General features: G+C 46.0%; 1 protein-coding gene across 1 annotated transcript in view; it reads right to left on the reverse strand.

The window, feature by feature from the left end:
• Positions 1-1662: 1662 nt before the first annotated feature.
• Positions 1663-25276, reverse strand: part of LOC139556285 (discoidin, CUB and LCCL domain-containing protein 1-like) — a 44207-nt gene continuing 20593 nt past the window's right edge. The window contains exons 8-15 of the mRNA XM_071370072.1: positions 25069-25266; positions 15904-16025; positions 15539-15686; positions 13069-13164; positions 12880-12964; positions 5382-5431; positions 4562-4681; positions 1663-3553 (exon numbers count right to left, since the gene is read on the reverse strand). Coding sequence (XP_071226173.1) covers positions 2985-3553; positions 4562-4681; positions 5382-5431; positions 12880-12964; positions 13069-13164; positions 15539-15686; positions 15904-16025; positions 25069-25266 — 1388 coding nt within the window. The 3' untranslated portion in view covers positions 1663-2984. The remainder of the gene's footprint in view (positions 3554-4561; positions 4682-5381; positions 5432-12879; positions 12965-13068; positions 13165-15538; positions 15687-15903; positions 16026-25068; positions 25267-25276) is intronic.

Genomic DNA, 25276 nt, shown 5'->3' on the forward strand with positions numbered 1-25276 from the left:
CGTGGCTCCCAAATGGGTGGACCCTCCCAAGCCCATCCATGGCTGTTCCCCTGCCCAGTCATGTGAAATCCATAGATTAGGGCCTCATTTATTTATTTCAATTGACTGATTTCATTATATGAACTACAACTCAGTTAAATCAGTTAAATTGTTGCATGTTGCATTTATATTTTTGGTCAGTATAAATTGCGCTTTGATCAAACTCAAATGCTCTTCATGAAGGACGTGTCCAAGCCAAGGACAGTTCCCTGCTTAACGTTAGTGAAATGACACACAGTGGCACCAGACACAGACATCGTGTGTCACCTGAACACTGGCGCAGCATGTCATAGAGAATGTTCACATCGCTTGTTGCCAGTGCTTTTGACTGAAGAAACAAAGGCTCCCTTTTTAGACACAGGTTTTACCTGACCTTGTTTTCTTTGCTTTTGAGGAATAAAATAACTTATTTTTGTCATAAAATGTGTTTCTGAAATCTTGGATGATTTGGTATAAATGTCATATCTGTAGTTAATGTATAACATGAAACCTTTGAATAAACTTCAATGTATTTACCCAATCTGGTCTGTATAGTGTATGTGTATGTGTATAGCCTGCCTTCCTTCAATATATGAAAGGGAGATCATCTTCACTAGGTTGAAATGTGAAGATCCACATTTCTGACAATGAGAAGCAGACAATGATTAAACTGGAAGTTATTTTTCTGATGTGTACTGTTACTATTGCTTTTCTTCAGTGAACTACAATGAACACCAGGGGGAGATGTAAACGCTAGAACCACTAGTAGTGCATTCTGAGTTTTATCAATACAGCACATAGAAACAGCAGTCGTCAATTATTCACAGTGAATAGACACATACTGAACATTTAGCAAACGAAAGAACATACAGTTACGATTCATATCAAACTGCTAAGGACTTCATACAGAATAATTATTTATCCAAATACTTGTAAACGCGCTCCAGTTTTAGGTTAACGTTTTTCCTGCCATTTAGAATTTACCAATGGGACACAGTTCAAAACTGATACTCTTCAAGCTCACATGAACAAAGCTAAAATCACAAAGTCGTCAGTCCGCAAGAAGAGACATGACAGGAATTTGTGGGGATAAACTGAATAGCCAGGAGCAGTGTGGTCACTGAGAGAGCTGCTCTGAGTCTGAGCTTTCAGGTAGCTTTGGGTTGGAGGTGTAAACGGTGCTCCACACCCCTGTGTGAACGCGCTGGACTAGGCCCAGTCCACTGGCAGACATGACCTCACACACACCCGCTCTCATCACACACTAAGGACCATAGCCACAAACAGTCTCTTCTCAGACTAAGGTTATCTCCACCAGACCACCACTCTAACCCCCGCTTATGGAGAGACCAGTAATGTGTTATCAGGGCCCTCAGTGAGGCTGTCATACCCCCAAATCAGCCCTCTCCCCTCTTCTCCTCAGCTGGGCCCAGAGCTGGGAAGACTGGGCAGCAGCTGCTACTCCCAGACTGACACCAAACTACCACATTCCTCCACAGACAGAAACAGGCGGAGTGCTGGTGGAGGTGGGGTGTTCTTGTGACTTCCCGCTTCTCTGGGCGCTGGGACTGGAAAGCCGGTTGTCCCAGGGCTGAGGCTAGGCTGCTGAGACACATTTTCACATAGTAAAGAGACCTTGACATGTGGAAGTCAACTGCTGGTTTTTATTCAGGGCTCAGTTTACAGCCAACAGTCAGTAGACACACTTTGAATGAGAGTGACAAACGTTTTGCAACGCTCAGACGGAGTACTGTACGTACATACAACCCCGCTCGAAAGATCTCCACAAAATATTTCACAGAAATTAAAGAGTTCTTAGTTACATCCTAAGGTCTCTCTTTCGTTCACAGCAGCAACACCACACTCACTGGTGCTTTTAATATAGTCGACAGCACAGGACAGCAATTCTATTTCTTTTTTTCTTTACTCTTGGCAATAAACATGTTCAAACTATGCACATGTATGTACACACTGTAGTAATGGTACCATTTAACATGGCTTTGTGTTCAACATCCATTTAAAAAAGAACAGGCCTTTACAGTAGTTCTTGATCTAGTTCAGTTAAACAGATCATATAAAAACAGCTCTGTGATGTGTTGTAGTCCAGTTGTACTCCCCTAAATCCCCAGCTGGGTGTTTCTAAATATGCCAGACTAACTGTACACTCTCTCCCATTGCCTATTCATGGGCTCTCTGCCCACACTGGCCAGATCTGCCTCCAGACTTTGATACAGAGCAGCGATGCAGCCGCTCGGCTTTAGAGCATAGAGCCACCTGCAACATGGTAACAGAACCCCCATTGTGGGGGACCCCATGCGGTGACACCAGTCCTTTCAGTCACAGTGTGTCCTTACAGTTCTCTGTTAAGAGCCAACTCCACTGACTGCATAAATCGCCCTATAGTAGGACCCGCTGGGGACACACAAATCTGCCACTTTAAACTGGGTGCTGCTTTACTTAACAAGCACTCTGCTTCCTCTATGTCTTCCTGCTGAAAACAGCTTCACCTCAGACCGAGAGATTCTGAAAGCTTTATCACGACCTCAAAATATACTGTACAGTTAAGGAACCGAGTCACATTATTTCAATCTTATGTTACAGTCACAAACATCATTCACAGTTGAGAATGAGGGGAGGTATTTTCCCATTTTTAGGGACATGTCCTGTCTCATCACTATTTGCTTTTTAATAAATCACCTCATAACGAGGAAAATAAAAGTAACCATCTGTATTTTGATGTCTGCTTGCACAGCCTCCGAGATGCATCCAGTTCATCCTGTAGGTCCGTTTCACACAGCAAACACAAACACTGTCGTCTCCCGCATGCCGGAAGTCAGACGAGAAATCATTTACCATTTAGATGAGATTGGTTGTGTTTACTACAGTGAGGTCCGTCTAAAACGGCCGTGAACTGATGGAAATCACAGTTTGACAGTTTGTCCTGTAGTCCCATAGATGTTCCATCATCAGGTTCCTCCAGAGCTGCCCTCAGGGTCTGGTCGATGGTCCGGTCTGTGGCCAATGGCGGGTGCCACCCTCACACAGTCCCTGGGGGTGGAGTAGCTCTCCAGCTCTGCCAGCTTGGCCTGGGGTCTCTGGTAGTCTGAGCAGCCACAGCTCTTGCTCTGGGCCACAGGTTTGTTCACCTTGGGGCTGTCGTAGACCCCCTCAGAGTTACTGTGTCCCCGGTCTGTTTTGACCTGGGGGGTTTGGTAGCCCCCGGAGGAGCCCACCCCTGCTTTCCTGTCCATGGTTTTAAAGGAGGGGGTCTTGCTGAGGACAATCCCTGGAACGCAGTAGTTGGCCGGGTCTGGCAGGAAGCCATCCTTGTGGAAGGTGTGGCGCTCGATGATGGGTGTGGCGTACTCTGGCTCCTGGTTGGTGAGGGGCAGGGCGTACTGGTTGGCTGTGTGCAGGTAGTTGTAGTGGGTGGACGGGTCGCTAGGGTCCTCCTTGGTCTCGGTGTCCATGGGCCTGAACGTAGAGCCCTTCCTGGTCACTGTGCCCGTCCCAATCATCAGAGGCTGCTGGTACTCTGGAGGACACAAGGACACAGGTCAGTTAAGAGCAGAACTTTATTACCAGTGCCATGGTGATCAAACGTGACTGTTTTGGAATGAGCATATTCAAAATTCAAAAGGCACTTGCACATCTGAGCTATCTTTTTTGCAGGTGCATGGTAACAGCTGAACAAAATGAGAAAAAAGAAGAAACCCGCACACCGCTCTTGATAGTATCACTGCTCTTTATCAAGCCCTACGTATCGGCCTCAAGGCCTTCGTCAGAGCTTTCAAAACACCAACTTCATTGTTTTCACTCAGTTATAATGAATAATATGACTCCTTTATATATCAAAAGGACACAATTGTCTTTCAACACAGACATGATCCCTTTCATTGATCTGCATTTACTGGTAGCAGGTTTATAGTGATCTATCTCAATATTCAACCCTGGCAGAGTATGTGAATCATCAATAATTGGTGCCCTAAAGGAAAGCTGTGGATTATTAACAGCAACAGAAGGCCATTATTCATCTGGCTGCCTCTTAGCCCGTCAGGAACTGTTCAGCAGACTACTAGAGGACTTCCCAAAGTCAAGGATTACACTAGCTAGCCTCCTGCTGGCTCCAGCTTTGATGATCAATCCTCTCTAGCTCCACCAGAATTACATTGAATTACTGATACGAGCCAGAGAAGAGAGGATTGTCACTGAAGTCTTCTTTGTATGGTTCGTTCAGACACTGAGACAGGAGCTTACAATGAGTTCTAGATTGCTTTGGCCATGGACTGAGAAGAGAACTGTAAACTAATCACCACAGAGTGTTTCACGGTTACTGTGAGTGGGGTTATGTCTGTAAAGAATGGAGAGCTTCACAACACACTGACTGGGCTGTGGAGTTATTATGAATCAATACAAGTAACTCAGATACTCATGGAGGAAAATGGAAGTTCAATAGGTGGTGGTGCCTCCATAGGCTCTTGAGCTGGGATGACAGGTGTGTGAGTGTATGGACATACACCTCTTTGTGTGCATGTGTCCTCACCTGCCATGGTGCTGGTGACCAGGTCTAGTTTCTGCATGGGGTCCTTCTCTGAGCTGTAGCTGATGGTGAACTCTGTGGACTGGTGCCTGGCAAACGGCTGCTTGATCTGCTTCCAGCAACCTGAGCACCGAAAGCAGGCAGGCAGAGACAGTAGAAAGACAATGGTTAACTCCACAGACAGACAGACATAATGACAGGAATCTAGCAGGGACAACACAGAGATAAGCACCAAATTACAGCTGACCGGCTGGTTTAAACTGCTGAGGCTTCCATATGTGAGCTATTCTTTTAGAGATGCCAGGAACGAGAGTCATGCTCTACTATAGATCTGGTTCTGTTTCAAATTCTCTGTCTGCTTTAGTCATGTGGAGGATAGAAGTGGATGAGGGTAGGGCAAGGGGGGTGAGATGCTGGCAGTTGGACCTATGCTTATGGATGTGGCCCGGTGTGCTTGCTGGAGCGCGTCTGTCTGCTCTCAGAGACAAGCCCTGACCGGCTTTCACTACCCACAACCCCCCACCGCACAGACTGACAGACATGTTGTCACAGATCAATAAAGCTGGCATCTGTCAGTTTCATTAAAGCAGTCATGATGATGAGGAACAATATACAACCTGTTAGCTGACTGGGTATTAGCATAACAACATGGATTTTTCTATTGCTTATATTTTCCTGCCTATAGCTTATTTCTAAGGCTCATCTTCACCATACAAATGATTACATTTGATGTACGGTACGTATGACATATTTGACAAAGTAAAGACTAACATTAGGCTTCATTGCTATGACAAAGAGATGAGTTGAGAGATTGTTCGCTGACCTGTTTTCTGGGTATCAGAGGATCCGTATGAGTTCTCCTTTGTCTTCTTCCTGTGACAGAAAGACAAATGCTGGGGTGAACTCCAGTGACAGGGAGGACAGGGATGCCCCCTCGCCCTTTCCCATGATAACCTCCTGGGAGGGGAGGTGGCGCTGAGACAGGGGGATGTAGGGTCGCCTTTATCCCCTATACACACACACACACACAACTGCCTGGCTCTGCTGTGTACCCTTTTCTCGTTTATCTTCGTTTCACCCTCTCTCTCTTCTCTCCAGGGACTCATGCAGTGGCCACATGTTCTGACCCATGACCCCTTAAGCCCCTCTCCCTACCACCTCCAATAATTCTGTGCTGGACTCTGATGTGTCTCTGACTGGTTCTAATTTTTACAGATCGGACAGAATTGGCAGAGGTGGGGGTGTTGCCACATATACAGTACCAGTCAAAATTTTGGACACACCTACTCATTCAAGGGTTTTCCTTTATTTTTACTATTTTCTACATTGTAGAATAATAGTGAAGACATCAAAACTATGAAATAACACATATGGAATCATGTAGAAACCAATAAAGTGTTAAACAAAAACAAAAATATATTTGAGATTCTCCAAAGTAGCCACCCTTTGCCTTGATGACAGCTTTGGACACTCTTGGCATTCTCTCAAACAGCTTCATGACGTAGTCACCTGGAATGTTATTCAATTAACAGGTGTGCCTTGTTAAAAGTTCATTTGTGGAATTTCTTTCCTTCTTAATGCGTTTGAGACAATCAGTTGTGTTGTGACATGGTAGGGGGGTATACAGAAGATAGCCCTATTTGGTAAAAGACCAAGTCCATATTATGACAAGAACTCAAATAAGCAAAGAGAAACAACAGTCCATCATTACTTTAAGACATGAAGAAAGTCATTCAATCCAGAACATTTCAAGAACTGCAGTCGCAAAAACCATCAAGCGCTATGACGAAACTGGCTCTCATGAGGACCGCCACAGGAAAGGAAGACCCAGAGTTACCTCTGCTGCAGAGGATAAGTTCATTAGAGTCACCAGCCTCAGAAATTGCAGCCCAAATAAATGCTTCACAGAGTTCAAGTAACAGACACATCTCAACATCAAGTGTTCAGAGACCTCATGAATCAGGCCTTCATGGTCGAATTGCTGCAAAGAAACCACGACTAAAGGACACCAATAAGAAGAAGAGACTTAATTGGGCCAAGATACAAACAATGGACATTAGACCGGTGGAAATATATCCTTTGGTATGAGTCCAAATTTGAGATTTTTGGTTCCAACAGCTGTGTCTTTGTGAGACATTGAGTAGGTGAACGGATGATCTCTGCATGTGTGGTTCCCACCATGAAGCATGGAGGAGGTGTGATGGTGTGGGGGTGCTTTAATGGTGACACTGTCTGTGATTTATTTAGAATTCAAGGCACACTTAACTAGCATGGCTACTACAGCATTCTGCAGCGATGTGCCATCCCATCTGGTTTGCGCTTAGTGGGACTAATAGTGATGCACCGATATGACATTTTTGGCCAATACCGATATCTGATATTTTCCTTGCCAAAAAAACGATACCGATATGATTTTTTTTTGCGGCCTTTTAAGCATTCTAGTACAGTTAAATAGTTAACACACACACATGGACACAGTGGTCTAAGGCACTGCATCTCAGTGCAAGAGGCATGACTACAGTCCCTGGTTTGAATCCAGGCTATATCACATCCGGCAGTGATTGGGAATCCCATAGGGCAGTGCACAATTGGCCCAGCGTCATTCGGGGTAGACCGCCATTGTAAATAAGAATTTGTTCTTAACTGACTTGCCAAGTTAAATAAACGTTACACACACACACTGACCAAAAAGTTGTTTTGTTGGCATTTACATAGGTCCCCATTACCAGTATTCAAAACCTATTTCTTTCACTTACTTGCCCTGCTGTTTTGTTGATCATTTGTTCAGTCGTTTCATTCTCAACTAGGATTTCATCATACATGTCAAGCAGTGAAGTTTCAGCTCTGTCTGTCCGTGGCCTCTCTTCCTCGGTGCGCACTGTCACTGTGTCCGTTTCCATCTTGTCCAGCTGTGTATTGAACATTTCACGTAAACCCTGTTTCTTGTCTGCATTGAAGTAGCGGTCCTTGTACATAGCATCGAGCATGGTGGCGACACAGTAAAGAGAGAATGCCACCGAATTGCTTGTTCACAGCCTGTAGGCAGTTTTGTTGAGCAGGCGTTTCATTGCCATGACAGAGGGTATCAAATCTGCTGCAGGTGCAGTTGATGAGCTTATTTCTTGAGTCAGTTGTTCGAATGGAGCAAGCTAGTGTGTTCATGTTTCCAAGTTTCAAACATGTTCTCAAATGCCATTGAAATGGCAGCAGCGGTATGACAAACAGCACAATCATGAGCAGGTAATACAACTTTCCTCAGTACGAAATCGTCGACGACCCACTGTGCTGTCAAACTCAGCATGCTCATAGGGCTGATATCGCTGGTCCAAATGTCAGTCATGAAGCTAATAGCAATGATGCTATTACCGTGTAACTCCGGTAGGGCAACATCTGAAAAATAGCGCACTTGGTAGTGTGTACCGGTGCTCGACCAGTCAGCGAAGGCCAACATCACCCACGACAGAGAACGGTTGATTGTCAAGGGCAATGAATTCTATTATCTTCGCGTTAATGGATTTCGCCTTTGAGTTGTCTCGCTGAAATTTTCTTACTGTTTCAAATGACTGCTCGACTTGATGACTGCTCGATTCACACAGCAGACATTGTGGGCTAGGTTAGGAATGCTGTGTTGCACGTGTAGCGCTAAATGTTATATGGCGTCGTTATGTCATGTACCTACGTTATATAGGCATGCGCGTCAGCTTTGACATCGGTTTTGCACATCGGCGTTAAACTAGACAGCGGGCCAATACCGATGTTGGCATTTTTAGCTAATATCGTCTGATTTCGATATGTTCACCGATATATTGTGCATCCCTAGGGACTATCATTTGTTTTTCAACAGGACAATGACCCAAAACACATCTCCAGGCTGTGTAAGGGCTATTTGACCGTGAAGGAGAGTGATGGTGCTGCATCATATTACCTGGCCTCAACAATCACCCAACCTCAACCCAATTGAGATGGTTTGGGATGAGTTGGACCGCAGAGTGAAGGAAAAGCAGCCAACAAGTGCTCAGCATATGTGGGAACTCCATCAAGATTGTTTTGCACACTTCTTCAAGACTCCTTCAAAAGCATTCCTCATGAAGTTGGTTGAGAGAATGCCAAGTGTGCAAAGCTGTTATCAAGGCTACTTATATTTATATAAAATATATTTCGATTTTAGTAGGTGTGCCCAAACTTTTGACTGGTCTACATTTTTTGTTGTTGTAATTTTTACCCCCTTTTTCTCCCCAATTTCGTGATTACGATCTTGTCTCATCGCTGTAACTCCTCAACGGGCTCGGCATAGGCGAAGGTGGAATCATGCGTCCTCCGAAACATGACCCGCCAAGCTGCGCTTCTTGACACCCGCTCGCTTAACATGGAAGCCAGCCGCACCAATATTTCAGAGGAAACACCGTTCAACTGACGACCGAAATCAGCCTGCAGGCGCCCGGCCCGCCACAAGGAGTCGTTAGAGCGCAATGAGCCAAGTAAAGCCCCCTTGGCCAAACCCTCCCCTAACCCGGATGACGCTGGGCCAATTGTGCGCCGCCATATGGGACTCCCAGTCACGGCCGGTTGTGACACAGCCTGGGATCGAACCCCAGAACCCAGGCTGTAGTGACGCCGCAACACTCCGATGCAGTGCCTTAGACTGCTGCGCCACGATTGTCTCGTTCATAATGTGGGCCTTGGTCATAAAAACCAGCTGACACTAGTAGGAGTGTATCGCCCTCCCTCGGCTCCCTCATGTTCTCTTAACAATTTATCCCCCCAATTTTTTTATTTTTATTTAACCAGGTAGGCTAGTTGAGAACAAGTTCTCATTTGCAACTGCGACCTGGCCAAGATAAAGCAAAGCAGTTCGACACATACAACAACACAGAGTTACACATGGAATAAACAAACATACAATCAATAATACAGTAGAAAAATCTATATACAGCATGTGCAAATGAGGTAGGATAAGAGAGGTAAGGCAATAAATAGGCCATGGTGGCAAAGTAATTACATTATAGCAATTAAACACTGGAATGGTAGGATGTGCAGAAGATGAATGTGCAAGTTGAGATACTGGGGTGCAAAGGAGCAAGATAAATAAATACAGTATGGGGATGAGGTAGATTGGATGGGCTATTTACAGATGAGCTATGTACAGGTGCAGTGATCTGTGAGCTGCTCTGACAGCTGGTGCTTAAAGCTAGTGAGGGAGATACGAGTCTCCAGCTCCTGTGATTTTTGCAGTTCGTTCCAGTCATTGGCAGCAGAGAACTGGAAGGAGAGGTGGCCAAAGGAGGAATTGGCTTTGGGGGTGACCAGTGAGATATACCTGCTGGAGCACATGCTACGGGTGGGTGCTGCTATGGTGACCAGTGAGCTGAGATAAGGCGGGGCTTTACCTAGCAGAGACTTGTAGATGACCTGGAGCCAGTGGGTTTGGCGACCAGTACGAAGCGAGGGCCAGCCAACGCGATCATACAGGTCGCAGTGGTGGGTAGTATATGTGGCTTTGGTGACAAAACGGATGGCACTGTGATAGACTGCATCCAATTTGTTGAGTAGAGCGTTGGGGGCTATTTTGTAAATGACATCGTCGAAGTCGAGGATCGGTAGGATGGTCAGTTCTACGAGGGTATGTTTGGTAGCATGAGTGAAGGATGCTTTGTTGCGAAATAGGAAGCCGATTCTGATTTGATTTTGAATTGAAGATGTTTAATGTGAGTCTGGAAGGAGAGTTTACAGTCTAACCAGACACCTAGGTATTTGTAGTTGTCCACATTTCTAAGTCAGAACCGTCCAGTAGTGATGCTGGACGGGCGGGCAGCAATCGGTTGAAGAGCATGCATTTAGTTTTACTTGCATTGAAGAGCAGTTGGAGGCCACGGAAGGAGAGTTGTATGGCATTGAAGCTCATCTGGAGGTTAGTTAACACAGTGTCCAACGAAGGGCCAGAGGTATACAGAATGGTGTCGTCTGCGTAGAGGTGGATCAAAGAATCACCAGCAGCGAGAGCGACATCATTGATGTATACAGAGAAGAGAGTCGTCCTGAGAATTGAACCCTGTGGCACCCCCATAGAGACTGCCAGAGCTCCGGACAACAGGCCCTTCGATTTGACATACTGAACTCTATCGGAGAAGTAGTTGGTGAACCAAGCGAGGCAAACATTTGAGAAACCAAGGCTGTTGAGTCTGCCAATAAGAATGTTGTGATTGACAGAGTCGAAAGCCTTAGCCAGGTCGATGAATACGGCTGCACAGTAATGTCTCTTATCGATGGCGGTTATGATATCATTGGCTATCTAATGACTATCTAAGTATGGTAAACATTCATTCATAATTTGGGGCAATTTTAATATTGATTGGAGGACACCAGTGTCAGATATGCTGAAAGATATTTGCTCTGAGCTAAACCGGTCTCAGCTGATAACTGAGCCTACACAGCCCAATCCTAAAGATCCATCGGAATCTAGTCTGACTGATCTTATTTTGAGAATACTCCAGATAAAAATGCTGCTAGTGCGGTTTTCCCAATGGATTTTAGTGACCATGGTCCAGTTGTCTCTGTCAGAGCTGTGAGAATGCATAAATCTAAGCCTTGTGTCGTCACTAAGAGAACTTAAAAAACTTAAGTGAACAAGCTTTTTTACATGATCTTTATTTTAGTGACCATGACTATATCTCAGCTATCCCTGAACCTGATTTAGCTTAAAGCTTTTTTTTCAAATGTCTTCAATTCTATTGTAGATAATAATGCCTCCTTTAAAACTGAGAGTTAAAGGTAGATCGAATGCCTGTTTCACTCCTGAATTATCCGAAGTCATTCATAAGAGAAATGTTACCTGGTTCAAGGCCAGAAACACAGGCTTAAGCCCGGATTGACAATATTTTAGGCAACTGAGTAATCAATGCGTAAAACTAATCAGAAAGGCATAACCTGATTATTATGTAACCACTCTTTCTGACTGTAAGGGGAATCCGGCAAAATTCTGGAAAACTGTCAAATCTTTCAAGGGTTGCACTTCCTCCTCTTTGCCCCAGCAAATTAATTCTGGCCACATAACAGACAAAAATGTCATCATTGATGCATTTAATCTGCATTTTATTTGAGCTGGCTATCTTTTTTAAAGAGCGTCTAACCCTACCATCTCTAAGAGTGGGCTAAACGCTGATTCTGGGATTTTGCAGATTTAGTCAGAAAATGATTGTCAATTCACAGAAAAATAAGTATTTGATGCCAAGACACCAAGAAATCCACAGGGGCTGACCAATTGGAACTGGGTCTGCTCAAATGTGCTGCCGCCCTCATTGCTGGCTCAGTAACCCATATCTTAGATCTAACATTGTTATCAGGAAATGTTCCAAAAGGAATGGAAAACAGCTTATGTGCTGCCACTCAATAAGAGAGGGGATAGTGATCTTGATAATTATCATCCCATCTCCAGGCTTCCATATCTAGCTAAGATTCTTCAATCTTTGGTAAATAAGCAACTTCGCTCTTTTTTATCTGAGCATGGTATTTTGAATATAAGTCAATCTGGGTTTAGGCCAGGGCAGAGCACTATCACAGCAAACACATTAGTTAATGATATCCTCAATGCTTAAGATGCTAAAATGAATTGTGCTGCCTTGTTTGTGGACCCCTCAAAAGCATTTGATACTGTTGATCATGCTATTTTATTGAACAAGTTGTCCTCAATTGGCATGGCCTCTGATGCCTGCTCATTGTTTCATGACTATCTTAGTGACAGAATTTCCTAATTTCTTGAAATATATAAAGAGGTTCAGCATGGGTTGATACTAGGACCTGTTATTTTCAGTATTTATATCAATGTTATTGGTCAATCTGTAAAAAAAAAAAAAATCATCTATATGCTGATGATACTATTTTGTACGCAATTGCCACAACAGCTGACCTGGCTGTGACATGGCTACAGTCCGATTTTGCAGCTGTGCAGGAAACCCTTACTGATATAAAACTTGTGCTTAACAGGGGCACAACTTCTTCTATCTTCCCTCACTCTAATGTATTTCTTCTCTTCCACTCTCCCTTCTCCTGAAAACATCTCCCTCTCATGCATGCTGACAGAGGCAGACAGACAACATCTCCCACACATACGTAACAGACATACTTTAGGGAGTAGGCACACGGTAGAGATAACCCGGTGCTATGGGGACGTATAAGGTCAGGCTAATCTGAGTTTGTCAGTCATGTTGTCATGGGGACAGGAAATGCACAAGTTATGAAGGTGCAAGCTCTCCTTACACAACCTTACATTACGGTCTCTAAAAACATTACATTATCTATTCAAATGACATGAACAAGTCGCTTACTTCTGCAGCATCTTGAATACACAAATCCCAACCAGCAGGAGCACCACAGATAAGACTATGGGTACGATGATGATGGCCAGCTTCCCTGAGAATAGAGATGAGAGGAGCGAACATGTTAGCCAGCTATTACATAAACAAACAGAAGGCATCTGGTGGATGGTTAATGCAGTGTTTTAATGAGATGGGTACCGCAGTCTGCCTGGGAGGGCACTGGCTCAGTGATCTCTTCGTCCTCCACCGGAGGCTTGGGTTTGGTGGGTAATGTGACCTGGGACGACATGTTCACTAAGGAGAGAGAGGGAGCGGAGAGGAAGAGAGAGAGCGAGGGGGGGGGGGGGGGGGGGGGTAGCTGTGAGCAGGTTTGACAAAAACTTGATACAGCCCAAAACCAAAATAACAGAACTAACTTACTTCCCCACTTTATTGTGATGTACTATAAAACAACAGATCAGTAGTTATCTAATATGAAACTCTGTTTCATAATTGTCCTCTCAGAAAGATTATCTACAGTTGAAGTCGGAAGTTTACATACACCTTAGCCAAATACATTTAAACTCAGTTTTCACAATTCCTAACATTTAATCCTAGTAAAAATCCCCCATCTTAGGTCAGTTAGGATCATCACTTTATTTTAAGAATGTGAAATGTCAGAATAATAGTAGAGATAATTATTTATTTCAGCTTTTATTTCTTTCATCACATTCCTAGTGGGTCAGAAGTTTACATACACTCAATTAGTATTTGGTAGCATTGCCTTTAAATTGTTTAACTTGGGTCAAACGTTTCGGGTAGCCTTCCACAAGCTTCCCACAATAAGTTGGGTGAATTTTGGCCCATTCCTCCTGACAAAGCTGGTGTAACTGAGTCAGGTTTGTAGGCCTCCTTGCTCGCACACGCTTTTTCACTTCTGACCACACATTTCCTATAGGATTGAGCTCAGGGCTTTGTGATGGCCACTCCAATTCCTTGACTTTGTTGTCCTTAAGCCATTTTGCCACAACTTTGGAAGTATGCTTGGGGTCATTGTCCATTTGGAAGACCCATTTGCAACCAAGCATTAACTTCCTGAATGATGTCTTGAGATGTTGCTTCAATATATCCACATACTTACCCTCTTCATGATGCCACCTATTTTGTGAAGTGCACCAGTCCCCCCTGCAGCAAAGCACCCCCACAACTTGATGCTGCCACCCCCGTGCTTCACGGTTGGGATGGTGTTCTTCGGCTTGCAAGCCTCCCCCTTTTTCCTCCAAACATAACGATGGTAATTATGGCCAAACAGTTCTATTTTTGTTTCATCATACCAGAGGACATTTCTCTAAAAAGTACGATCTTTGTCCCCATGTGCAGTTGCAAACCGTAGTCTGGCTTTTTTTATGGCGGTTTTGGAGCAGTGGCTTCTTCCTTGTTGAGCAGCCTTTCAGGTTATGTCGATATAGGACTTGTTTTACTGTGGATATAGATACTTTTGTACCCGTTTCCTCCAGCATCTTCACAAGGTCCTTTGCTGTTGTTCTGGGATTGATTTGCACTTTTCACACCAAAGTACATTCATCTCTAGGATACAGAACGTGTCTCCTTCCTGAGCGGTATGACGGCTGTGTGGTCCCATGGTGTTTACACTTGCGTTCTATTGTTTGTACAGATGAACGTGGTACCTTAAGGCGTTTGGAAATTGCTCCCAAGGATGAATCAGACTTGTGGAGGTCTACAATGTTTTTTCTAAGGTCTTGGGTGATTTCTTTTGATTTTCCCATGATGTCAAGCAAAGAGGCACTGAGTTTGAAGGTAGGCCTTGAAATACATCCACAGGTACACCTCCAATTGACTCAAATTATGTCAATTAGCCTATCAGAAGCTTCTAAACCCATAACATAATTTTCTGGGATTTTCCAAGCTGTTTAAAGGCACAGTCAACTTAGTGTATGTAAACTTCTGACCGACTGGAATTGTGATACAGTGAATAATAAGTGAAATAATCTGTCTGTAAACAATTGTTGGAAAAATGACTTGTGTCATGCACAAAGTAGATGTCCTAACTGACTTGCCAAAACTATAGTTTGTTAACAAGAAATTTGTGGAGTGGTTGAAAAATTAGTTTTAATGACTCCAACCTAAGTGTATGTAAACTTCTGACTTCAACTGTACATGTAGTCATCAATCACTATCTACTAACTCACTGATAATACTATCTGGTGTTGTAGCCAGACCCACACTCAGTACTGTGGTCTGGACATGGGGTTAGGATGAGTACCTCTGACATGGGGGTTAGGATGAGTACCTCTGACATGGGGGTTAGGATGAGTACCTCTGACATAGGGGTTAGGATAGGTACCTCTGAGATGGGGGTTAGGATGAGTACCTCTGACATGGGGGTTAGGATGAGTACCTCTGACATGGGGGTTAGGATGAGTACCTCTGACATGGGGGTTAGGATGAGTACCTCTGAGATGGGGGTTAGGATGAGTACCTCTGACATGGGGGTTAGGATGAGTACCTCTGACATGGGGGTTAGGATGAGTACCTCTGACATGGGGGTTAGGATGAGTACCTCTGACATGGGGGTTAGGATGAGTACCTCTGAGATGGGGGTTAGGATGAGTACCTCTGACATGGGGGTTAGGGTGTGTAGCTCTGAGATGGGGGTTAGGATGTGTACCTCTGAGATGGGTGCAGCCCAGCAGCTCTACCCTCATGACGATCCTCTGGTGCCAGGTTTGAGGGATGATCCGCAGGTAGCGGGCTATGATTGGATTGTGGAAGGTGTTCCTGGTCTGATGCAGACTGTCCTGGTTCCCCTCAAATATCTGACAGGGAGGAAGGGAGAGACGGAGGGAGTGAGGGGGAGGTGGTCGCAAGGTTTAATGGAAGGCATGCATTATTGTGATTCATCGGCAACATAACACATTGATTACATATAAAGAAATTGTTGCCCAATAACACATACCGAAATGTATATTGTTCCATGATCAGGAAATTCAATATTGGAGTCAGATATTAGATAATTGAATCTGGAGTACTCACCATGTATTGTGTGCTGTTGTTCTGTGTGTACGTCCTCCACCGACTCCTCTCCTTGTGAACTATCTTGAAGCTCCTCACATAGTAGTGATAGTCCAACATAGTAGAGCCAGTCGTGATAATCCCTGGAAAACAAAAATAGAGAAGGTAAAAACTCTAAATCTCACTTTCTATTGTTCAACATTTTTCATCCCCTTTTCTCTGTCTGTCTCCAGGGCAGTGATGTCACCCGTTGGTCAGCCCTGGAATGTGCTGGAACAGGGAAAGGAGACATCACCTCAGAGAGCAGAACAGTCACTGCAACACCAAGGGGAAACCCTCCCAGTCATTTGCAGCTCCCAGACAGCCATGATGAGCATTTTTGTGGCAGATGAGCGCCTGACACAGGGCCAGAACAATATGGCGGCAGACGGGTGACCCGCAACATGTCATTACACAGGGCATTGTGGTTCATATGGAGACGCAGTGCAACCTATCATTATAGGAAATGACTGTCATATTTCAAATACAGAATCGCAGACTCTGAAGGTATTTGTTGGTTTCACGGCAAAAATGTACTTTTGTTGCATAAAGAGCAACAGGGGTTTCCAATGCACAATTGTTGACACCGGCAACAACAGAAATCCAATCTGCCATAATATGAGTATCAGAAAGGCAAGATCCTTAAGGAAAGAAAGGGTCGTATTCTTCAGGCTATAGAGTCTTACGATTGTTGCACAACAACAATTCTACGACAACAGTGCTTCCATTTTCAAGGAACCGCATTCCAATCAAAACGACGTTCCCCTTAGCTCTGGATTTCTGAACCGGCAGACAAAGCTAGACATTCTTCATTGACTGGAACCCAATGTGTTGTAAAGTAGCATGAAATTAACTTGGGACTTGCTGACTACACACACCACACTCAAAATAAACTATTGCATTGTGCTACACTTAAACAGGCCTTTGAAAGTCACTTTCTTGTTTGTGGAGGAGCAGCACAGAGGGGCATTCTCTCCCTTCATGCATTACTGAGAACTGGTCTAATACATTAGATTACTGGTCTAATGCTGTGTGTGTGTGTGTGTGTGTGTGTGTGTGTGTGTGTGTGTGTGTGTGTGTGTGTGTGTGTGTGTGTGTGTGTGTGTGTGTGTGTGTGTGTGTGTGTGTGTGTGTGTGTGTGTGTGTGTCTGCGTGTGTGTGTGTCTGCGTGTGTGTGTCTGCGTGTGTGTGTCTGCGTGTGTGTGTGCCTGTGTGTGTGTGTGCCTGCGTGTGTGCACATGTGCTACAGTTTTGCAGTGGTGAGCCCTCCAGAGTTAAATCAAAAGAAAGGCCCATTTATAAGAGAACATCCCCCATTTAAACAACCCCCTGGATCAGATCTCATTCTATCCCTTCTCATCTTTTTCCGACAGATGTGTGTGTGTGTGTGTGTGTGTGTGTGTGTGTGTGTGTGTGTGTGTGTGTGTGTGTGTGTGTGTGTGTGTGTGTGTGTGTGTGTGTGTGTGTGTGTGTGTGTGTGTGTGTATATACGTACGTGTTGAGCCTTAATGCTATTACCATCCTCTACAGAGGGCTACGAATGGGGGGAAACAGCCAGGCAGGAGAGGGTTAAATCTAAACGGTTGTTTTTAATTGATGCCACGGGGGGAGGAAATTGCCATTGATCCTATAAGACTTGGCCAAGAACACCAAGGCTCCTACTTTATTACAGTTAACTGTAATGTTAACAGTATGCTGAGCATTGAGCAGGCCCAGTAAGAAGGGATTGCCATTCATCATGAGAGAGAGATTGGCAACGGTGGAAATCTGTACCAGTAGGCTACAACCAAATCTCAAAATTCCAGATGTGAAAAACACCTTCAAATAACTTAGCCTGGTAAACTAAAAGGTACAGTGCCTTCAGAAAGTATTAATTCACATCAAAATTCTTCAAGCTCTGTCAAATTGCTTGTTGCCCACTGCTAGACAACCATTTGCAGGTCTTGCCATAGCAGATGTAAGTAAAAACTGTAACTTGGCCACTCAGGAACATTCCCTGTCATCTTGGTAAGGAACTACAGTGTAGATTTTTTTATTTTTTTTTATAGTTTACACACTGCTAAGAATGGTTGGAACAAATTGTCTTCTACTCCTTCTCTGTCCGTACAGTCTGCAGCTGTGTATGCACTGTTAGCCTAGGAAACTTTACCAAAGACGAGAGACAAAGAACAATTTCCTCTCACCACTATAGGTGGAATTTATTCTAAACCATCTGAGTAACGGACAAGGCCCGCTGAACACCGCGTGGTACACCTAAGGAAGATCCGTTCTAACAGACACTCCTAGACCAAGAAGCTACAACTACAAAGCACATGGTTACCTCTGGTGGACAACCAGAGACTTACACAACCAGAGACTTTCTGTTGACTGACTCCCCAGAAAATGGCCAGGGCGATTTTAAGAGAGAGAGACGACAAAGACATACAAGCGTAAATATGTACATTGCTTTTCTAAATCTGAATGAGCGGTTGTTAGGGTGCTAAATATCCATATTTACGATGAGCGTATTATTCAACTGTATGTACAATAGTTGAATTCCTTTGTCTCTCCTTCTCCCACTCTTTCGTTCTCCACCCCCTTTCATTGTGTAACCAGCCGTCATATTGAGTTAGTCCACTAGGGACTTTTCATTGCATCATGTTAATAATCAGTGTATAATCTATCCTGTGTGTGTGTTTATGTATTTCTGTGGGATTATTTCATTAGTTAGTAAATAAATAATTAAGCAAATTTGTGTAAACTGATTCATCATGGAGACTAGAGTTCGTGCAGATTTACAGGATATTACGACGTTCAGAATGAGACTGAAATAGGAGCAAATGATTGATGGATGACGGATAGTATATCGAGAGTATCTGATATTTGAGTTAATTTGGGAAATGGTAACTTGTTAAATAAACTTTTCTCGTGGTGCCCCAGATTACTACTTAATAAATAGTTATATGATTAATTGAATCGTGTAATAATTGAACGTGGTATGTAATTATTCGATGAATAGCCGTCATCGCATTAATGGTAGCAACGTCACGACAAAAGACTATTTTGAAAAAGCCAAACCATGACCCGGAAAATGTAAAAAATGAAAATTGGCCTATCTCTAGTCTCCCATTTCTCTAAATTTTTGGGGGAAAAATCTGTTGCGCAGCAACTCACTGCCTTCCTGAAGACAAATAATGTATACGAAATGCTTCAGTCTGGTTTTAGACCCCATCATAGCACTGAGACTGCACTCGGGAAAGTGGTACATTTCCTTTTAATGGCGTCAGACCAAGGCTAGAATCCTGACTAGAACCCCAAAATTTGATCATATTACTCCAGTGCTAGCCTCTCTACATTGGCTTCCTGTTAAGGCTAGGGCTGATTTCAAGGTTTTACAGCTAACCTACAAAGCATTACATGTTCTTGGTCTGTCACGCCCTGGCCTTAGTTATCTTTGTTTTCTTTATTATTTTAGTTAGGTCAGGGTGTGACATGGGGGATGTATGTGTTTTGTATTGTCTAGGGGTTTTTGTATGTTTATGGGGCAATGTTTAGTCTAGGTGTATGTATGTCTATTGTTGCCTAGATTGGTTCTCAATTAGAGACAGCTGTCTATCGTTGTCTCTGATTGGGAGCCATATTTAGGCAACCATAGTCATTAGGTAGTTTGTGGGTGATTGTCTATGTCTATGTGTAAGTTGCCTGTGTCTGCACTTGTCATTATATAGCTTCACATTCGTTGGTTTGTTGTTTTGTTTAGTTTGTAAGTGTTCTTCGTCTTCGTTGATTAAATATGTGTTCATTTCACGCTGCGCCTTGGTCCTCCTCTCTTTCACGTAACGACGATCGTGACAGAATCACCCACCAAAATTGGACCAAGCAGCGTGAAAGGAGGGAACAGCGCTTTGTGGAGGAATGGACCCGGGAAAAGGATGAGAGGAGAACAACCTGGGAAGAGATAGACAGGTGGGCGATCGATCCAGAGAAAGTGCCGGAGCCCGCCTGGGATTCGCTGGAGCAGTGCGAGGAGGGTTACAGGATAATGGAGTTGGAGAAAGGAGCACGACGGCGCGGTAGGAAGCCCTCGAGGAAAACGCCAAAAGTTTCTTGGGGAGGGGCACATGGGGAGTGTGGCGAGTTCAGATAGGAGACCTGCGTCAACTTCCCGTGCTTACCGTGAGGAGCCGAAGAAGGAACCAGAGCCAGTCGAGCTGATATTGGAGGTGAGCAATGGGAATGATACAGAGACTGTAAAGGATTTAATGGGGAGTTTGGAGGACAGTGAAATGAGGGAGCTGCTGTGTTGGTGCTTGAGGCACAACATCCACCCGACAGAGCGTGTGCGGGATGTGATGTTACCCGAGTCAGCTCTCCATACTCGTCCTGAGGTGCGTGCTAACCGTCTGGGAATGACAGTGCCAGTCCCACGAACCAGGCCTCCTGTGTGCCTCCCTAGTCCTGCACCTCCTGTAGCAGCCCCACGTACTTGCTCTCCTGTGGCAGCCCCTCGTACCAGTCCTCCGGTTCCGGTACCACGCACCAGGCCTATAGTGCACCTCGACAGTCCAATACGCCCTGTTCCTCTTCCCCGCACTAGCCTTGAGGTGCGTGTCCCCAGCCCGGTACCACCAGTTCCGGCACCACGCACCAAGCCTCCTGTGCGTCTCCAGAGCCCTGTGCGCCCTGTTCCTGCTCCCCGCACTAGCCTTGAGGTGCGTGTCCCCAGCCCGGTACCACCAGTTCCGACACCACGTACCAGGCCTATAGTGCGCCTCGGCAGTCCAGTACGCCCTGTTCCTCTTCCCCGCACTCGCCCTGAGGTGCGTGTCCTCGGCCCAGTACCACCAGTGCCAACACCACGCACCAAGCTTCCTGTGCGTCTCCAGAGTCCAGTACGCCCTGTTCCGCCTCCCCGCAGTAGCCCTGAGATGCGTGTCCCCAGCCCGGAACCACCAGTTCCGGCACCACGCACCAGGCCTACTGTGCGCCTCAGCCGGCCAGAGTCTGCCGTCTGCCCAGTGCCGTCTGCGCTGTCCGCCTGCCCAGCGCCGTCTGAGCTACCCGTCTGCCCAGCGCCGCCTGCGCTGCCCGTCTGCCAAGCGCCGTCTGAGCTACCCGTCTGCCCAGCGCCGCCTGCGCCGCCCGTCTGCCCAGCGCCGTCTGAGCCGCCCGTCTGCCCAGCGCCGTCTGAGCCGCCCGTCTGCCCAGCGCCGTCTGAGCCGCCCGTCTGCCCAGCGCCGTCTGAGCCGCCCGTCTGTCCTGAGCCGTCAGAGCCGCCCGTCTGTCCTGAGCCACTAGAGCCGCCCGTCTGTCCTGAGCCACTAGAGCCGCCCGTCTGTCCTGAGCCGCCAGAGCCGTCCGTCAGTCAGGAGCCGCTAGAGCCGCCCGCCAGTCAGGAGCCGCCAGTGCCGCCCGCCAGCCAGGACCCGCCAGAGCCGCCAGTCAGCCAGGAGCAGCCAGAGCCGCCAGGACCTGCCAGAGCCGCCAGTCAGCCAGGACCTGCCAGAGCCGCCAGTCAGCCAGGACCTGCCAGAGCCGCCAGTCAGCCAGGACCTGCCAGAGCCGCCGGTCAGCCAGGACCTGCCAGAGCCGCCGGTCAGCCACGACCTGCCAGAGCCGCCGGTCAGCCACGACCTGCCAGAGCCGCCGGTCAGCCAGGACCTGCCAGAGCCGCCGGTCAGCCAGGAGCTGCCAGAGCCGTCGGTCAGCCAGTACCTGCCAGAGCCGCCGGTCAGTCAGGAGCTGCCAGAGCCGCCCGCCAGTCATGAGCTGCCCGCTGCCCTCCAGTCATGAGCTGCCTTCCAGTCATGAGCTGCCCTCCAGTCATGAGCTGCCCTCCAGTCATGAGCTGCCCTCCAGTCATGAGCTGCCCTCCAGTCATGAGCTGCCCCTCAGTCCCCTCAGTCCGGAGCTGCCCCTCAGTCCGGAGCTGCCCCTCAGTCCGGAGCTGCCCTCCAGTCATGAGCTGCCCCTCAGTCCCCTCAGTCCGGAGCTGCCCCTCAGTCCGGAGCTGCCCCTCAGTCCGGAGCTGCCCCTCAGTCCGGAGCTGCCCCTCCGTCCAGTGGCGCTCTCTAGGATGGTCTTCAGTCCGGGACTCGCTGTAAGGGTCCTCGCTCCAGAGGCGCCACCAAAGCGGGTATTGACTATGGTGGAGTGGGGGCAACGTCCCGCACCCGAGCCGCCGCCGTAAGAAGGCCCACCCAGACCCTCCCCTTCTATGTCAGGTTTTGCGGCCAGAGTCCGCACCTTTGGGGGGGGGAGGTACTGTCACGCCCTGGCCTTAGTTATCTTTGTTTTCTTTATTATTTTAGTTAGGTCAGGGTGTGACATGGGGGATGTATGTGTTTTGTATTGTCTAGGGGTTTTTGTATGTTTATGGGGCAATGTTTAGTCTAGGTGTATGTATGTCTATGGTTGCCTAGATTGGTTCTCAATTAGAGACAGCTGTCTATCGTTGTCTCTGATTGGGAGCCATATTTAGGCAACCATAGTCATTAGGTAGTTTGTGGGTGATTGTCTATGTCTATGTGTAAGTTGCCTGTGTCTGCACTTGTCATTATATAGCTTCACGTTCATCGGTTTGTTGTTTTGTTTAGTTTGTAAGTGTTCTTCGTCTTCGTTGATTAAATATGTGTTCATTTCACGCTGCGCCTTGGTCCTCCTCTCTTTCACGTAACGACGATCGTGACATGGTCCTACCTATCTGATTTAGTCCTTCCGTACATACCTACACGTACGATACGGTCACAAGATGCAAGCCTTATTATTGTCCCTAGAATTTCTAAGCAAACAGCTGGAGGCAGGGCTTTCTCCTATAGATTTCAATTTTAATGGAATGATCTGCCTATCCATGTGAGAGACGTAGACACGGCCTCGACATTTACGTTTTTACTGAAGACTCATCTCTTCAGTAGGTCCTATGATTGAGTGTAGTCTGGCCCAGAGGTGCGAAGGTGAGCGGCAAGACACTGGAGCAACGAACTGCCCTTGCTGTCTCTGCCTGGCCGGCTCCCCTCTCTCCACTGGGATACTCTGCCTCTGACCCTACTACGGGGGCTGAGTCACTGGCTTACTAGTGCTCTTCCATGCCGTTCCTAAGAGGGGTGCGTCACTTGAGTGGGTTGAGTCACAGATGTGCTTTTCCTGTCTGGTTTTGCGCCCCCCCCTCGGGCTTGTGCGGTGGAGGAGATCTTCGTGGGCTATACTCAGCCTTGTCTCAGGGTAGTAAGTTGGTGGTCTGTTGATGTCCCTCTAGCGTTGTGGGGGCTGTGCTTTTGAAAAGTTGGTGGGGTTATATCCTGCCTGGTTGGCCCTGGCCGGGGGTATCGTCGGATGGGGCCACAGTGTCCCCCGACCCACCCCTGTCTCAGTCTCCAGTATCTATGCTGGAATAATCTATGTGCCGGGGGGCTAGGGTCAGTCTGTTATATGTGGTGTAATTCTCCTGTCCTATATGGTGTCTTGTGTGAATACGCTCCCTCTTATTCTCTCACTCTACCACCCCTCCCGGAGGCCTAAGGACTACCTGGCCTGAAGACTCCTGGCTGTCCCCAGTCCACCTAGTCGTGCTGCTGCTCCAGTTTCAACTGTTCTGCCTGATCTGTTCACCGGACGTGCTACCTTGTCCCGGACCTGCTGTTTTCAACTCTCTCTCTCTACCACACCTGCTGTCTTGACCTCTGAATGCTCGGCTTTGAAAAGCCAACTGACATTTACTCCTGAGGTACTGACCTGTTGCACCCTCTACAACCACGGTGATTATTATTTGACCCTGTTGGTCATCTATGAACGTTTGAACCTCTTGAAGAAAAATCTGGCCTTAAAATGGCCATGTACTCTTATAATCTCTTGCTGTTTGAGGTTTTAGGCTGCGTTTCTGTATAGCACTTTGTGACATCTGCTGATGTAAAAAGGGCTTTATAAATACATTTGATTGAAAATTTGATAGATTTGGCCTTGTGTTTTAGGTTATTGTCCTGCTGAAAGGTGAATTAATCTCCCAATGTCTGGTGGAAAGCAGGCTGAACCAGGTTTTCATCTAGGATTTGTCCTGTGCTTAGTTCCATTCCATTTCTTTTATATCCAGAAAAACTCCCCAGTCTTTAACGATTACAAGCATACCCATAACATGATAAAGCCACCACTATGCTTGAAAATATAGAGAGTGGTACTCAGTAATGTGTTGTATTGGATTTGCCCCAAACATGACACTTTGTATTCAGGACAAAAAGTGAACTGCTTTTCCATATTTGATGCACTTTTACTTTAGTGTCTTGTTGCAAACAGGATTCATGTTTTATAATATTTTTATTCTGTACAGGCTTCCTTCTTTTCACTCTGTCAATTTGGTTAGTATTGTGGAGTAACTACAATGTCGTTGATCCATCCTCAGTTTTCTCCTATCACAGCCTTTTAAATCTAAGTTCTTTAAAGTCACCATTGGCCTCATGGTGAAATCCCTGAGCGGTTTCCTTCCTCTCTGGCAACTGATTAAGGAAGGATGCCCGTATCTTTGTAGTGACTGGGTGTATTGATACACCATCCAAAGTGTAATGAATAACTTCAACATGCTCAAATGGATATTCAATGTCTGCTTTTTTATTTTTACCCATCTAACAATAGGTGTCGTTCTTTGCGAGGCATTGGAAAAACTGCCTGGTCTTTGTGGTTCAATCTATGTTTGGAATTCATTGTTCGACTGAGGGAACTTACAGATAATTGAATGTGTGGCACACAGAGTGAATACATGTAATTTAATATGTGACATGTTAAGGACATTTTTACTCCTGAACTTATTTATGCTTGCCATTACAAAGGGGTTGAATACATTTCAGCTTTTAATTTGTAATTAATTTGTAAACATTTCGAAAAACATAAATTCCACTTTGACATTACAGGGTTGTGTGTAGGCCAGTGGCCCAAAAAATCTCAATTTAATCAATGTGGAAAATGTCAAGGGGTGTGAATACTTTCTGAAGGCACTGTAAGTATAGCAAGCCGGACATGCCCAATATTGTGTGGAGACAATATGGGGATCCAAATAAATGAATAAGCCCTGAGGAAAAAGTCAGAGTGCTACTTAGCTTCTATTTGTAGAGTCAGGTAGAGAGGAGATTTGGAAGCTTTATGTTTGAGAGCAGGTTCCCCTGAGTAGGGCTCTTATCTCACCTGTGATCCTTTTCTTCTCCCCCAGGTCCAGCTGGAGCCACTGCAGGCTGTCGTTCTGATCTGCAGCCCAGGTGCAGCCCCTTGATCCTGGGTCAGCCTGGGAGCTGTTGGGCGCCCAGTCAGACTGACAACCCATCGCTTCTCCCCACGAACTGGCACTAACAGACACATGCTGCAACACTGACTGGTTCTTACAGTCTAGAAACAA

Source organism: Salvelinus alpinus, chromosome 27, assembly GCF_045679555.1.
Source record: "Salvelinus alpinus chromosome 27, SLU_Salpinus.1, whole genome shotgun sequence".
Classification (NCBI taxonomy): Eukaryota; Metazoa; Chordata; class Actinopteri; order Salmoniformes; family Salmonidae; genus Salvelinus; species Salvelinus alpinus.